The following is a 16,974-nucleotide window of genomic DNA, read 5'->3' on the forward strand; positions in this document are numbered from 1 at the left end:
AGAATAATACTGTGAAAAAAGAGTCAATGTGCATATTGAGTACTTTTACTTTGGATCATTGAAGTATATTTTGATAATAATACTTCTACTTAATTCATAAATGTTACTTCTATGGAGTAAAAGTTATAAATTGGAGTATTTTCAAACCATAGTATTTCTGCTAGAAGTTTATCAGTGGACACATACAGTACAGAGTAGACAAAGACATTTTATTATCTCACGCTATAATATATATTCTGAATCTGCTTGTTCTAGCCACACCAAGTAAAATCTTCAAACCCACACGATAACATGTAAGCTACTTTTTGGTTTGCTATGACAAATTATTGCGAGTAGTGACAGCCACAATCTCAAGGAAAAGCTAAACAGATATTGGCTTCATCTGAAATCATAAATCTAAAAAAAATCAAGACAAATGTGATAAACAAGGCTAAAAACCATGGATGTCCAATAAACGTCAAAAGAAGAACAATTTAATGTGTATCTTTGTTATTCCTCCACTGCCAAAGACTACATGTCAGTAGGGTGTTCAGAGACACAAATGAACGCCCGCCCTTAATTGCTGGATTGGCAGCACCTGCTGTGGTGAGGTGTAATCAATCCCAATCAGGACCAACTGTGTTGAAAAACTGCCTGCAGAGGAGAGAGCACACTGCTACAGCACTGCTAGTGTTCCTGTGTTCCAATGGCGTGTCGAGACAGCGGGGACAGTAGGATTTTACTATGTTTAGGAGTTTTACTGGTTGCTAGTTCATTTAGCCATTGCACAAGACTGACAAAGCCTAAAGCCTTGGATACACTAAGAAGAAACTCTACAAGTAGCAATGGGCAAGCTAAAGGAAGTGAACAGCACCATGGAAGACTCTTAATAGGGCTACATTCTCAGCAAGGAACCACAAAGAACCTTCTGGATGCTGATGCAGATTACCAAGATGACATGGGTATGTAGCTGTAATACTTGCAGTCCTGCAAGTGACTACAAGAGTTGTTAATCATGTCAAGTTTTTTTAAGACTAAGTCCAATGCTTTTATTTTTTACTTGTAGTTGTGTACATTTGAATAACTGTGCAAACCTTACTTTTCAAAGCTTCGGATGAAGGCTATTCAAAGCAAAACAGTGAGGCAGTGGAACGTCTTCTCAAAATGGAACCAAAGGTTGAATGTACAGGCAACTCCATGAGACTTGAAGTCCAAGATGCTGCTTCTACCCCTGGATCTCTCTTCTTTGTGGACAGGGGTATGTTTAACGTGTGGAATGATGCATATACAGCTATTACTTGTACTGTACACAATACTTTTAAAATCTCCTGTCAAATGTATTGTCAGGAAGTGGCTTGTCTCCACTGCCTTTGTCGAAGTTGCCACAAAGCTGCGGTTACACCATCAGATCAACACGGAGAGATTTGGTCTTAGTTGCCCCTTACGATGGCTGCTTTGTCGCTGTTGAGGTGAGATATACTTAATCTTGAAGCAATGCACATTTGAACCATGTACACATGCAACATTTGCTTTCTGGCTTTAGGAGGACTACTACGTTCTCCCATTGCGTTGGTATGGGTTACCAGTGAGGATGTCATGCCCTATGATGAAGCAGTCATCACCTGACCCTCCGAGGATCACCTGCCATGATCAGGGCATGATCGTGAAAACGAGTTGGATAGTCCCTGTTGCTAAAATTGTAGTAAATTGTAAGTAGTTTCCTTTTTCTTTCGATATTTTGTATCTTAATGTTGAAGATAAATATTAATGGATGCCTATATACATTTGATTGTTAGGGCCTATGTATAGTGCATCATTGCAGTCGTTTATTTAGGGGACATCTGTGTTCTTTATGCTATTCCATGTCTGCATTGATTAAACTCTGCACATGGCACACTCCAGTTTAACTTCTCCTGGCAGTCTGTGATATACTTACACTAACTATGATTCCGTATGCATTCTATTAGATCGTTACCTCTGTCATGCGCAATGTCCACTAGTGGCCTGGTATTTGGAATCTATTTTACATTGCATTTAGCTGACGCTTTTATCCAAAGAGACTTACAATAAGTGCATTCGACCAACAAAATACAAACTTGAAGAAAACCGAATCATATAAGTACATCATAGTCTAGCAGCAAGTCCTCAAAAAAGGCTTTAGTTTTTGAGATACCCCTACCCGAGGTAGAACAAATGACAACAATGATTTTTCTTATCTTTAGGGTCTCCCATTAATAAAATTGATTGTTGTCAAATTTTATTTGAGGAAAAAAATGTTTTTTTTGGTTCTTTAGAACTACCCTTGCTCCTGTGGGTATTGTCCACAGTACATGACCATTGCATGTATGATATGTGTAATGTGTATTTGTAAAGCGCTTTGAGCATCTGGAAAAGCGCTATAATAAATGTAAGGAATTATTATTATTATTACCCCAATCCCTGAAAAAGAGCCAAATTAGACCAGGCCGAATGTGGGAAAGGTGACAAAAAGCCCATAACTTGAGAATGACCACTCTTCCTCTTCAGATTTGCTGAGGTATGAACCAGGTGGCTGTCCTACATCACCAAATAGTCAGACAATTATTTAACTAAAGAAATACTGAATTATAGTCCTGTAGACTTCGCTTTAGTTTAGACGGCAATTGTACTTTTTGGTGATAGGAACATAAGACTCCATCACTTTCCTCTCATTTATCAGAAAAACAGAAATCCCTAAAAAATATACCATTACTGAATTGTCTAGGGTGCTATTGAACACTAACCAGTAGTTATATGGAAATATCTGGTACAGTTCTATTGCAAATGAGATTTCTTTAGACATAGGCCTACCTCTTCTCTGATACAGTCACATTCCGAATGGGGGAGAAGTGGCACAATAGCCTATAAGTTAAGAATGCTCACTCTGATGGTCATTATATTTGGAGAGGGAAATACCAGGTGGCTACATCACCAAATAGTCAGAATATGAGTAACCCAATACAATCAAGTGTATTAGTTCTAAATTGCAAGCCTCTAAAACAGGGGTCCCCAAACTTTTTCCTGTGAGGGCCACATAACTTTTCCCTTCTCTGATGGGGGCCGGGTCAGTTTGTAACAGAAAAAGTGTGACGATCGCATGGGTGTCTAAACTTAAACATTTATTGTTTTCTAGAAAGCCACACATAACCAAATATTAATAACCCTTTCTGGGATCTTCACAGAAAAAAAGTCAGGAAATAAATAATAACACTATTAATGAAATAAATAACACTATTTATGAAATAAATAATAACCAAATAACCCTCTCTGGGTTCTTCACAGAAAAAAAGTCCATTGAAAATTACTGTAACTTTCTGTTGTGCCGTGCACAATCTTAACAGGTAAAAGTTTAGCTTAGTTGTCAGAGCAGAATCTCTCAAAATAAATGTGGATTTACGTAAAAAAAACTATTTTTTCGGGGTTCGGGTGTTTTGTTTGATTTTAAACAAACAAAGTCTTGGCTTTCAGAATATGAAACTTTTATTTCTCACTCGCAATCTGCTCTTCCGCAGCGCCGCCCCCCCCCCTCACTCCGCTGAAATTATGAATGTAAAAGTATAGTAATCATAGATAACACGGCAGGGTCCGTTACAGTTTGTTTTCATCTGATTTCAATTAAACAAAGTCTTGGCTTTCAGAACATTAAACTTGTTTCGGCAAATTCAGATGATAAATACAACTTTGAAGCTTCGGCATAATTACAAGCAGAGAGTAACTTAACGTCACAGCAGGCATAACAACAGCCGGTGTTTCTCGTTAGTGTTTTCCCCGGGAAACAAACACAATACACACAAACGCAAAATTACACAAGCACACACACTCACACACACACACGTATACACACACACTCGCGAGCTTCCCCTCCAAACGAAAATATCTTCCCTCGGTAGTATTTTGATCATTTGCTCCGCTAATAATCAATCAGATCGATGGATTCCAGAGAAGAGACAACTTTGAAGGCCTTTTTCTCAAAATGATGACTCGGTGACAGTCATTATATAATGTGACATATTTCGCTTAATATTTGAAGTACAAAAACAATCCTGATATCATTAGAAAGCTAGGAATATCCTCTTTCCAACAGTGTATACAACTCAAAAGGTGTCTTCGGGTCAATGCGACTGATTTAGATGGAGCAGGTCACAACATTTTGACAGGGGCTAGTCTAGCATTCGCGTGGCCAGACTGGAATTTTTTTTTTTTAAATAAATCATAATGTGTCTCTGGTATTGTTCAGGGGGCCGGGCCAAATGTGGAGGCGGGCCGTACCCGGCCCGCGGGCCTTAGTTTGGGGACCACTGCTCTAAAACATAGGTGTAAATAGTACAGGTTTTATTGAAACTTGAACCTTAATTCAAAGTACAGTATATAAATCATCAAATAATTATGTGAGAGGTCAAGTATATAGATAGATACTAGAATATAATGTTAAATGTCAGGTTCCTCAGAAACGTTAGAGGACACATTTTGACATTCTGCACAGCAGGTGCAGAACTCCGTCCAGGGAAGGCCAACAGAGGCACTTTCCACTCTCTCCACACTTTGCGTCTTTGCAATACAAGTGAGTAATGTCTCTCACTTCTGTAAGTGCTGGTGGTTTTGTAAATAGCACTGATTGAATGGCCCCATCTCTGACAATCCACCCCTGCCAACAGGACTCCATAACTTGGGTTTGGGCTGTGACACCATACCGCTGTCTGAAACATTGCTCTTTACATGTTGTTGAAATGCATCCTCTGTTGGCGGCAGATCTTCAGAGGCTGCATCTGTTGTTGATGCAATTATGAACCTCAGTTCATCCAAGTTTGTGCACATCAGTCCAATTTCCTTTTTTCCATATAGCAGAAGCGCAAATTCTCTTGCGACTGGCAAAGACTCTTTCAAGCTGGCAGAGAGTCCAACATGGGCCAGATCTTTGAGCTCGCTGAGATGGGTCTTGAGTTTGGTGAATGCTGTTGTCTTTCCGATTCTGTACAAACTACTTGTTGTGCCACAGCCAGTGAGTGCATGACATGCTGGTAGACATCATTGTAGTTGCCGCCCAGCTTCAGGACCATCTCCAACTAAACGGCCTGTTTGAGAAATTCCAGCCGGTTTCCGTTCCGCCCACAGCACTGAAACAGCTCTGGTCAGGGTCACAAACGACCTGCTATAAACACTATGTTTTAGAGGCTTGTCATTTAGAACTAATACACTTGATTGTATTGGGTTACTCTTATTCTGACTATTTGGTGATGTAGTTCAGCCACCTGGTATTTCCCTCTCCAAATATAATGACCATCAGAGTGAGCATTCTTAACTTATAAGCTATTGTGCCACTTATCCACCATTTGGAATTTGACTATCAGAGAAGAGGTAGGCCTATGTCTAAAGAAATCTCATTTGCAATAGAACTGTACCAGATATTTCCATACAACTACTGGTTAGTGTTCAATAGCACACTAGACAATTCAGTAATGGTATATTTTTTTTTTAGGGATTTCTGTTTTTCTGATAAATGAGAGAAAAGTGATTGAGTCCTATGTTCCTATCACCAAAAAGTACAATTTCCGTCTAAACTAAAGCGAAGTCTACAGGACTATAATTCAGTATTTCTTTAGTTAAATAATTGTCTGACTATTTGGTGATGTAGGACAGCCACCTGGTTCATACCTCAGCAAATCTGAAGAGGAAAAGTGGTCATTCTCAAGTTATGGGCTTTTTTGTCACCTTTCCCATATTCGGCCTGGTCTAATTTGGCTCTTTTTCAGGGATTGGGGTAGTTCTAAAGAACCAAAAAAACATTTTTTTCCCCAAAATAAAATTTGACAACAATCAATTTCATTAATGGGAAACCCTAAAGATAAGAAATTATTGTCATTTGTTCTACCTCGGGTAGGGGTATCTCAAAATCTGAGGGCCCTTCCTGCTAGACTATCAGGTTCCATAGAGCCAAAACATTTCAAGTGCTACTCAACTGGCTTTAGATAAGCCAGTCCTTTATTAGTATATAAGTGCTTTGTTAGTAATTCTATCGCTCCAGGTGGAGTCGAAAGAGATGAGTTTTCAGTCTGCGCCGGAAGATGTGCAGGCTTTCTGCTGTCCTGATGTCAATGGGGAGCTCATTCTACCATTTAGGAGCCAGGATAGCAAACCCACATGTTTTAGCTGATGGGACCCTTTAGGTTGTTGTGCTGGTTTCCCCCAAAGCCTTGTCTACATTGCTCATCTTTTTTTATCTTTGTCAATTTGAAGTATTAAACCACATTTCTCAATTTAACACTTGGTCTGTCTTTTAGCCTTAAGTGATGGGACTCAAACAGTTGAGCTGTTTTCAAATACACATTTTTAAAGGGTCACATTAGTTAAGCCTCTAATCTCAAAATAGTACTGGTATTACAGAAATGGAATTCAACTTTACGTGACAAAGATGTCTGCCCTTTGACTAGATGTGTTTTTTAAAAAGTATAACTTATTACCTTTCAGTGGATGGTAAATGGGAGCCATTGATGAAGGCATCAGCCAGATGTGGGTTCAGTGTAGTCTTGCATCCTGAAGGGGCAGTAATCTCTGTTCGCTATGCACCCTGTCTGGGCATCAAGGTATGGGAGAGTATTTATTTTTATTTGATCTCCTTAAAAAAATGTTGGATAACCAATTGATCTTATTGTTTCAGGATGGCATGTACACCCTTGAATTGGCTGGTGAGGGAGAAACTAAAATCTCCTGTCCATCATTGTCAGCTGTTTCAAAGTTTCCTGGGAAACCATATCAAGGGTCAGAGGATATCAAAGGACCCAAGTTGCCTCAACCTGCAGCTCAGGACACAAAAGCTCCCACTACTGTACAGCCATCCCAAAAATCAACCCCTTTTATAGCGACATCTGCAAGCCAGCCAGAGTCTGACAACCCTCAAGAACAATTACAACAGCCTTTCTACCCCTCCTTCCCCTACTATCCTCAGCCACAACCTGAAAAGCCAACTGCACCTCCCATACCACCCCAGCCTGACACTCCTCAGGGCCAAGTACAGCAGCCCTTCCTCCCCTTTCCCCACTACCCTCAGCCAGTGCCTGAAAAGCAAACTTCCGCTCCCAAACCTCCACAGCCTGACGCCCCACAGGACCCAGTACAGCAGCCCTTCTTCCCCTTCCCCTACTACCCTCAGCCAGAGACTGAACAGCTAACTGCTGCTCCCAAACCTCCACAGCCTGACGCCCCACAGGTCCCAGTACAGCATACCTTCTACCCCTTTCCCAACTACCCTCAGCCAGCACCTAACCAGCCAACTGCAGCCCCCAAACCTCCCCAGCCTGACGCCCCACAGGGCCCAGTACAGCAGCCCTTCTACCCCTTCCCCTACGACCCTCAGCCAGCACCTAACCAGCCAACGGCTGCTCCCAAACCTCCACAGCCTGACGCCCCACAGGGCCCAGTACAGCAGCCCTTCTACCCCTTCCCCTACGACCCTCAGCCAGCACCTAACCAGCCAACGGCTGCTCCCAAACCTCCACAGCCTGATGCCCCACAGGGCCCAGTACAGCAGCCCTTCTTCCCCTTCCCCCACTACCCTCAGCCAGCACCTAACCAGCCAACTGCAGCCCCCAAACCTCCCCAGCCTGACGCCCCCCAGGGCCCAGTACAGCAGCCCTTCTACCCCTTCCCCTACGACCCTCAGCCAGCACCTAACCAGCCAACTGCTGCTCCCAAACCTCCACAGCCGGACGCCCCACAGGGCCCAGTACAGCAGCCCTTCTTCCCCTTACCCTACAACCCTCAGCCAGCACCTAACCAGCCAACTGCTGCTCCCAAACCTCCACAGCCTGACGCCCCACAGAGCCCAGTACAGCAGCCCTTCTTCCCCTTCCCCCACTACCCTCAGCCAGCACCTAACCAGCCAACTGCAGCCCCCAAACCTCCCCAGCCTGACGCCCACAGGGCCCAGTACAGCAGCCCTTCTACCCCTTTCCCAACTACCCTCAGCCAGCACCTAACCAGCCAACTGCTGCTCCCAAACCTCCACAGCCTGACGCCCCACAGGGCCCAGTACAGCAGCCCTTCTACCCCTTTCCCAACTACCCTCAGCCAGCACCTAACCAGCCAACTGCAGCCCCCAAACCTCCCCAGCCTGACGCCCCACAGGGCCCAGTACAGCAGCCCTTCTACCCCTTCCCCTACGACCCTCAGCCAGCACCTAACCAGCCAACGGCTGCTCCCAAACCTCCACAGCCTGACGCCCCACAGGGCCCAGTACAGCAGCCCTTCTTCCCCTTCCCCCACTACCCTCAGCCAGCACCTAACCAGCCAACTGCAGCCCCCCAAACCTCCACAGCCTGACGCCCCACAGGGCCCAGTACAGCAGCCCTTCTACCCCTTCCCCTACGACCCTCAGCCAGCACCTAACCAGCCAACTGCTGCTCCCAAACCTCCACAGCCTGACGCCCCACAGAGCCCAGTACAGCAGCCCTTCTTCCCCTTTCCCCACTACCCTCAGCCAGCACCTAACCAGCCAACTGCAGCCCCCAAACCTCCCCAGCCTGATGCCCCACAGGGCCCAGTACAGCAGCCCTTCTACCCCTTCCCCTACGACCCTCAGCCAGCACCTAACCAGCCAACTGCTGCTCCCAAACCTCCACAGCCTGACGCCCCACAGGGCCCAGTACAGCAGCCCTTCTACCCCTTTCCCAACTACCCTCAGCCAGCACCTAACCAGCCAACTGCAGCCCCCAAACCTCCCCAGCCTGACGCCCCACAGGGCCCAGTACAGCAGCCCTTCTACCCCTTCCCCTACGACCCTCAGCCAGCACCTAACCAGCCAACTGCTGCTCCCAAACCTCCACAGCCTGACGCCCCACAGGGCCCAGTACAGCAGCCCTTCTTCCCCTTACCCTATTACCCTCAGCCAGCACCTAACCAGCCAACAGCTGCTCCCAAACCTCCACAGCCTGACGCCCCACAGGGCCCAGTACAGCAGCCCTTCTTCCCCTTCCCCCCACTACCCTCAGCCAGAGACTGAACAACCAACTGCTGCTCCCAAACCTCCACAGCCTGACGCCCCACAGGGCCCAGTACAGTACCCTCAGCCAGTGCCTGAAAGGCCAACTTCCACTCCCAAACCTCCACAGCCTGACACCCCAGAGGGCCCAGTACAACCGCCCTTCTTCCCCTTCCCCTACTACCCTCAGCCAGAGACTGAACAGCCAACTGCTGCTCCCAAACCTCCACAGCCTGATGCCCCACAGGGCCCAGTACAGCAGCCCTTCTTCCCCTTCCCCTACTACCCTCAGCCAGAGACTGAAAAGTCAACTGCTGCTCCCAAACCTCCACAGCCTGACGCCCCACAGGGCCCAGTACAGCAGCCCTTCTACCCCTTCCCCTACGACCCTCAGCCAGCACCTAACCAGCCAACTGCTGCTCACAAACCTCCACATCCTGACGCCCCACAGGGCCCAGTACAGCAGCCCTTCTACCCCTTTCCCAACTACCCTCAGCCAGCACCTAACCAGCCAACTGCAGCCCCCAAACCACCCCAGCCTGATGCCCCACAGGGCCCAGTACAGCAGCCCTTCTACCCCTTCCCCTACGACCCTCAGCCAGCACCTAACCAGCCAACTGCTGCTCCCAAACCTCCACAGCCTGACGCCCCACAGGGCCCAGTACAGCAGCCCTTCTACCCCTTTCCCAACTACCCTCAGCCAACACCTAACCAGCCAACTGCAGCCCCCAAACTTCCCCAGCCTGACGCCCCACAGGGCCCAGTACAGCAGCCCTTCTACCCCTTCCCCTACGACCCTCAGCCAGCACCTAAACCAGCCAACTGCTGCTCCCAAACCTCCACAGCCTGACGCCCCACAGGGCCCAGTACAGCAGCCCTTCTTCCCCTTCCCCCACTACCCTCAGCCAGCACCTAACCAGCCAACTGCAGCCCCCAAACCTCCCCAGCCTGACGCCCCACAGGGCCCAGTACAGCAGCCCTTCTACCCCCTTCCCCTACGACCCTCAGCCAGCACCTAACCAGCCAACTGCTGCTCCCAAACCTCCACAGCCGGACGCCCCACAGGGCCCAGTACCGCAGCCCTTCTTCCCCTTACCCTATTACCCTCAGCCAGCACCTAACCAGCCAACTGCTGCTCCCAAACCTCCACAGCCTGACGCCCCACAGGGCCCAGTACAGCAGCCCTTCTTCCCCTTTCCCCACTACCCTCAGCCAGAGACTGAACAACCAACTGCTGCTCCCAAACCTCCACAGCCTGATGCCCCACAGGGCCCAGTACAGTACCCTCAGCCAGTGCCTGAAAGGCCAACTTCCACTCCCAAACCTCCACAGCCTGACACCCCAGAGGGCCCAGTACAATTGCCCTTCTTTCCCCTTCCCCTACTACCCTCAGCCAGAGACTGAACAGCCAACTGCTGCTCCCAAACCTCCACAGCCTGATGCCCCACAGGGTCCAGTACAGCAGCCCTTCTTCCCCTTCCCCTACTACCCTCAGCCAGAGACTGAAAAGTCAACTGCTGCTCCCAAACCTCCACAGCCTGACGCCCCACAGGGCCCAGTAAAGCAGCCCTTCTACCCCTTTCCCCACTACCCTCAGCAAGAGACTGAAAAGCAAACTACTGCCCCACAGCCTGAAAAGGCAATGGATGCTCCTAAACAACCACAGCTACAACCCATATATTCACAACTTGTAACTTTACCCCCTGCTACCACCTTGCAGCAACCACAACAGGTCACAGCTCACTCAACAGGCATTCCATACATGCCACCCATGTACTGTCCTCAGTTCTGCCCAGCTGGAATTTCTAATTGCTGTCCTCAAATTGCTTTTCATCAACATCTCCATCAAATAGTCCCTGCTGGACTTGGCATTCCAGATTCACCTTCATTCCATTCAGGACTGCCTTTCCTTCCTTCAAAGGCATATTCTGGTTTTGGCAAGGGCTTGGGATTTGCCCCAAAGCCAACTGAAACATCAATGCAACCTACCACAACTCAGTCCCTTCCATCTCAACATGAAAAGCCAACTTCCGCTCCCAAACCTCCACAGCCTGACGCTCCACAGGGCCCAGTACAGAAGCCCTTCTACCTCTTCCCCAACTACCCTCAGCCAGAGCCTGAACAGCCAACTGCAGCCCCCAAACCTCCACAGCTTGATGCCCCACAGGGCCCAGTACAGCATCCCTTCCACCCCCTCCCCCACTACCCTCAGCCAGCACCTAACCAGCCAAATGCAGCCCCCAAACCTCCCAGCCTGACGCCCCACAGGGCCCAGTACAGCAGCCCTTCTTCCCCTTCCCCCACTACCCTCAGCCAGAGACTGAACAGCCAACTGCTGCTCCCAAACCTCCACATCCTGACGCCCCACAGGGCCCAGTACAGCAGCCCTTCTACCCCTTTCCCAACTACCCTCAGCCAGCACCTAACCAGCCAACTGCAGCCCCCAAACCTCCACAGCCTGACGCCCCACAGGGCCCAGTACAGCAGCCCTTCTAACCCCTTCCCCTACGACCCTCAGCCAGCACCTAACCAGCCAACTGCTGCTCCCAAACCTCCACAGCCTGACGCCCCACAGGGCCCAGTACAGCAGCCCTTCTTTCCCTTCCCCCACTACCCTCAGCCAGAGACTGAAAAGCAAACTACTGCCCCACAGCCTGAAAAGGCAATGGATGCTCCTAAACAACCACAGCTACAACCCATATATTCACAACTTGTAACTTTACCCCCTGCTACCACCTTGCAGCAACCACAACAGGTCACAGCTCACTCAACAGGCATTCCATACATGCCATCCATGTACTGTCCTCAGTTCTGCCCATCTGGTATTTCTAATTGCTGTCCACAAATTGCTTTTCATCAACATCTCCATCAAATAGTCCCTGCTGGACTTGGCATTCCAGATTCACCTTCATTCCATTCAGGACTGCCTTTCCTTCTTTCAATGGCATATTCTGGTTTTGGCAAGGGCTTGGGATTTGCCCCAAAGCCAACTGAAACATCAATGCAACCTACCACAACAACATCTTCACCTATACCTCAGTCCCTTCCATCTCGACATGAAAAGAAACCAAATGTCCAACCACTGGATGGCATTCCTGCTGCAAACCATGATGATTTAATCAACCCAACAAAACCTGAATGGTCAGTTTATCCTTATAGTGTACCAGGATCAGCTTATCCTAATTTGCAATATTTACCACAAGGCCAATTGCCATTTAAATACAATGTGCCTTCTAGACCACAGGCTCCAGGTAATGAACCAGTTAATCAAGTGCTGCAATATGAGCCATATAACATACAGGCCCAAAAGGGCCAATTATCACCCAGGGGCATGAGTTATCCATCAGGGCCTAATTTCATGTCCCATATTGGCCAATACTTACAACTGCAGCATAAAGCAAAGCGGGGAAATGTGCTTCCGGCCAAGGAACTACAGCCATCCAACAAAAAATCCAGTCTATCTAAAGGTCCTGAACCTGATCGTCTTCTGGTCCCGTACTACATGCTTCAAGATGCTCAAACGCGTACCGATAACAAATCAAGGGCCTCTGGCAACGCCTCACAGCCATATGTGACTGCCTCAAAGAAAGTAAATGAACATGAGCAGACTGTGCACTCTTCTGAACCAAAGAGTTATGTGCTTCTACACAGCATGGCCCACCAGGAAGGGAGTCTGATGATGATCCAAAAGGTAAACTATTGTTTTTCACTCTAAATGGTGAATGCGTTTAATGTTTTGTTACAGTGACTTGGACTAATGTGTGCCTCTCTTGCAGGACTGAGCCAACTGCTTCAGAGATGGGGTATGAAAAAGGAAACAGAAATGAGTCCTTAAATGTGAATAAACTATTTAAATGGAATACCTAAGGCTTTTGATGTTTCCTGTTACGCTTGTGGAATTCCAAATTGTATGTCTTTGGTCATTGTCTTGCAAAATGTGAGTAAGGAGGAAAGCAGAATATTGTACTAGTCTCCTTTTGGAGTTGCATTGACAATCACTGACACCCTTTATATTTGCAAGGTTTCAAGTGGACGGCTTGCCCCTTTAACTTGCTGCTATTCAGAATCAAAAGGTGCATTGCCCTTGAACTTATTTGTCTTATTTTTTCTTGCCATGAACTGGTACTTCCTGAACATTGACCCATTCATGTAAACAGACTTACTGTAATTGCCCCATTCGACAATATTGACCCTGAAGTAGAACATTAAACTCTTGTGCCAAGGTGTAACAGTTGGGTGTCTTTATGAAGCGTAAAATATTTTAAAGTGGAATTTTCCTCTTTTGAACGTGTGAATATATATTTAAAAAATGTAAGATTTGTAACTATCATTTTTTACAGTTACAGTGAACTAACCAGTGAACTACCCCCCGCCGAAACATATTTGTTTAAAAACCTGTCAAGACATTGGATGTAATTAACTGAATGTTGGCCAAGAAACAGGCCAATTTCAAAATGTTCTTTATTGGGGAAATGTCAATGGGTTCACAGGGATGTCATTAGCATTAGTCAACACACTGGGCAAACAGTCATTTGTTTCACAATCACCTTTAAATATGTGGCATGACGTATATCAGTGTGTCCTCATCGAACATGTCAATGGCCTTGGGTATACTATTGAATGCGTCTAGGAAATGTAGTGCAGCAGAAATGTTTCAGTACATTTAAAGGTGGGGTAGGTAAGTTTGAGAAACCGGCTCGCGATACACTTGTTATATTCCATGGAATGCTCGTAACATCCCGATGGCAATGAATATCTTAAAAAAACGTCATCTATGGAAGCCGTAGTACTGTAAAAATCACGACCAATCATCTGAGCCGGCCCGGCTAAAATAACTGGATGGCCTACCTGCCTGTCAGCCTTCCATCTGTGCCCTCATCGGTCATGTGCGCGTTCGTTTGTGTTGGAGGAGGGGCTCTGTAAGGAAGTGGCAGATTTTTTTCCGGCTGTGTATTTTCAAATTCTAGTCCACTCGAGCTGGTTCTCCAAAATGACCTACCCCACCTTTAAAGGATGACTGGTGACCAAATGGAACACACAACTTTGACTTGGGACATTTTATTCAGCATCCAATACAAGTATATATTTGATTTAGGCATAATTTGCAATTAATTAGTTTCACTCTATAATGGATTGTTCTTTGTTGAATTGGTGTTACATCTACCAACCACATTAGTCATACATTATTTTAGTGCCAGTGTAGCTGAAATAAGCAAGTATAGAGTCTGTAGGACCTTAACTCTTAAAAGAATATTTTCCTTCCTGGGCACACTGGCACAACAACAATGGGGTCAACCACTGCGTGGGCAGCTGCGACAGGTACATCTATTTTCACAACAACAGGGACCCTCAGCACTGTTTGAGGAATCTGAGTCCGATCCAGCGTCAGCAGCTAGCGCATCATCGGCAGCGAGATCAGCAGCAGGTGCAGCAGCATCAACCACTGGCGGGGCTACAGGTACAACTTCGGATGACTCTGCAGATTCTGAGGACAGGAAGCCACTTGGCTCAGGCTCATGGAGAGTAGTCAGTTTGTGGTACCTCAGACCAAGCTTGGGTGACAGGCTGCCTGTGTGTATGTGGACCATCGGTGGCATGCCAGGAGATGCAGCTGCAGTGCTGTTGGTATCTGCAGCTGCAGTGATGTTGACATCTGCCACAGTGCTGTTGGCATCTATAATAGGCATCTGAAAAAGTGTTTCCATCAACATAAGCTTAGTACAAAAAAAAACTATATTTACTGTTAAGCACAGTTTTGGATATAAATAATAAATTGGAGAACTTAAATACAGTATATTACCATAGTTAAAAACATCTTGCAGTCCACTAAGTGATCAATGCTAGAACCTCTGGCGGTACAAAAACCACGTGCCTGGTGGAAAAAATAAAATCTTTAACTGAATTGTGTTAATTTCAAGCTGTTTTGAGAGGTGCCTTATTAACCAGAGTTCTATGATTTATTTACTTACAGCCATGGCGTCATTCAGGGGAACGCAGGGGTCATCAGTGCAGTTAGCTTCAACTACAACATATTCTGCCAAATAGATTGCCCCCCCAGACACCACCTTAAACAAGGTATTGAGAAGTATTAACAGACTGATAAGCATATTTAACATCCATTAAATCTTAAGGGGGGGAAATAACTTAACGTGATTGGACCCACCTGTGATGACATCCTTCCAACCTCCATAACAGCGTACGTGACGTTTTCAGTCATGTTGTTGAAGGTTGCCAGAGAGGTGTGGACAAAGTCCAGTGCAGTAGTGTCGTTTAGGGGAAGGAGGGTATGACAGCCCAAGCACAAGTCCTCCGTAGATTCTATATGTCATTAAAGAAAGGTTTTTCTTTGTATGGGTTACATGTTTGGGCGTCTTCAGAATGTATGTGGGTGTCATATTGTTGACCAATAAATGTTTTACCTTCTGTTTTACACTTGAATGCTGTGACGGTCATCACTCCGCCAACCCTCTTCAGCAGCACATCACAGTCTCCTTCTACTGCCTGGTAAGAGACAAAGAATCAGTCTACCTGGCAGAAACACGCTATCATTAATTCACAGCCTTATATTGTGGGTATTGTCCACAGTTGGTGACCATTGCATGTATGATATGTGTAATGTGTATTGTAAAGCGCTTTGAGCATCTGGAAAAGCGCTATAATAAATGTAAGGAATTATTATTATTATTATTATTATTATATTATCATAACCATGACATTTGGTCTAATTCATTTAGCTCCAATAGGAAAGCTTCTATGTAGTAATGCCTCACCGTCATTCTTTTAGGCCTCACGGTGCAGTTCGCAAGAGGTGTGGGATCCAGGACATGACAGTCTGTCTCCAGCAGTTCAATCTCCAACTTATATGTGTTGTCTCCATCAGGCTTTGGAAGGAAAAAAACGAATATTAATTACTTTAATTAAAGGGTTCTGATATGGGTTAAAGGTATACTCACCATGAATGTTTTTACTTTATCTATATTATGCACTTTCCCATGACATTTTACTACATGTTTTTTAAGCATAGCATATTTTTTATAGGACATTTTCTTTCCCTTGAAATATTTTTTATGTTCATAAAAAAATATACATTCATCATATCACAGTTTAATCTTCAAAATGATGTGATCCTGTAATGCAGGACATTTTATGTCATGAGTTGTTTGTTATGCATTGCATTCACAAGTTATTGCTTTAAAGTTGAATAACAGCAGATGAAAAAGAGAAACTATCTGTATGGATATTTTTTGCAGCTGCTGATTTACAAAATAATTACACCTGCTGACTCACTCTAAACCCGCCTGACTTAAAAACACTCTACACCTCCTGATTAATGTGACTCTAAACATACTAACTTACACACACTCTAAGGCCGTTTCTCAATGTCGAGTATACCTACTGCAGAGCCACTATTTCAAGTATTCTACGTCATCGAGTGGCGCCGAATGCTGGGCATTTAACATGCATTTAAACAGTCCTTCGGCGCCACTCGATGACGTAGTATACTTGAAATAGTGGCTCTGGAGCAGGTTTACTCGACATGAGAAACGGCCCTAAGTTTCCTGACTTGCGCACGATCTCCACCTGCTGACTTACCTTAGTGTAACCTTGATGTCCTCTATTCTGTCAGTGCATACTTGTAGCCATGAGTGTGCTGGGCGTCTGAGGTAATCCTGAGCCGCCAGAGCAGCCTCCTCTGCCTCAGGGAGTCACACTGAGGTCGCTCTATTGTTGGTCTGAGCCCAACCCCCTAACAGTAGGCCCAGGACCACAGTGACCCCCAGGGTATTCATTTTATTCGATAGATGCAATCAAGAAGTATCAGAGCAGTGGTGCAGATGAGGGTTAGAAGGAGAGGAGAAGCTCATGTAGCCTGCAGAGAATATATCCTGTACTTAAATCAGAAAACTCAGCCAAGTTAAACCCCATGATCTTTCCTCCTGACCTCCTGCGTCACATGTGGATCGTCCTCTGTTTTAGGATTGGTGCCAAAACAAATGGAAGCT

At 46.1% G+C, this 16,974-nt stretch overlaps 2 protein-coding genes across 2 annotated transcripts; one reads left to right on the forward strand and one right to left on the reverse strand.

Annotated features, from left to right (window-relative positions):
- The first annotated feature begins 682 nt into the window (after positions 1–682).
- LOC117545620 (protein piccolo-like) lies at positions 683–12,827 on the forward strand. The gene is made up of 9 exons (XM_034215473.1): positions 683–941; positions 1,088–1,237; positions 1,327–1,448; positions 1,523–1,688; positions 6,463–6,578; positions 6,653–8,941; positions 8,986–9,939; positions 9,984–12,662; positions 12,748–12,827. The coding sequence occupies exons 1-9, from the start codon at positions 686–688 to the stop codon at positions 12,751–12,753; spliced, it is 6,738 nt and encodes a 2,245-aa protein (XP_034071364.1). The 5' UTR covers positions 683–685; the 3' UTR covers positions 12,754–12,827.
- A 588-nt stretch (positions 12,828–13,415) lies between these two features.
- ahsg2 (alpha-2-HS-glycoprotein 2) lies at positions 13,416–16,915 on the reverse strand. Its single transcript, XM_034215342.1, is given in 10 exon segments — positions 13,416–14,313; positions 14,315–14,658; positions 14,772–14,843; positions 14,941–15,036; positions 15,135–15,289; positions 15,391–15,472; positions 15,742–15,852; positions 16,561–16,595; positions 16,598–16,631; positions 16,633–16,915. Coding segments are annotated over 10 exon segments (1,158 nt in total). The 5' UTR covers positions 16,762–16,915; the 3' UTR covers positions 13,416–14,213.
- Positions 16,916–16,974: the final 59 nt, after the last annotated feature.

The sequence above is a fragment of the Gymnodraco acuticeps genome, unplaced genomic scaffold (genome assembly GCF_902827175.1).
Source record: "Gymnodraco acuticeps unplaced genomic scaffold, fGymAcu1.1, whole genome shotgun sequence".
Lineage (NCBI taxonomy): Eukaryota > Metazoa > Chordata > Actinopteri > Perciformes > Bathydraconidae > Gymnodraco > Gymnodraco acuticeps.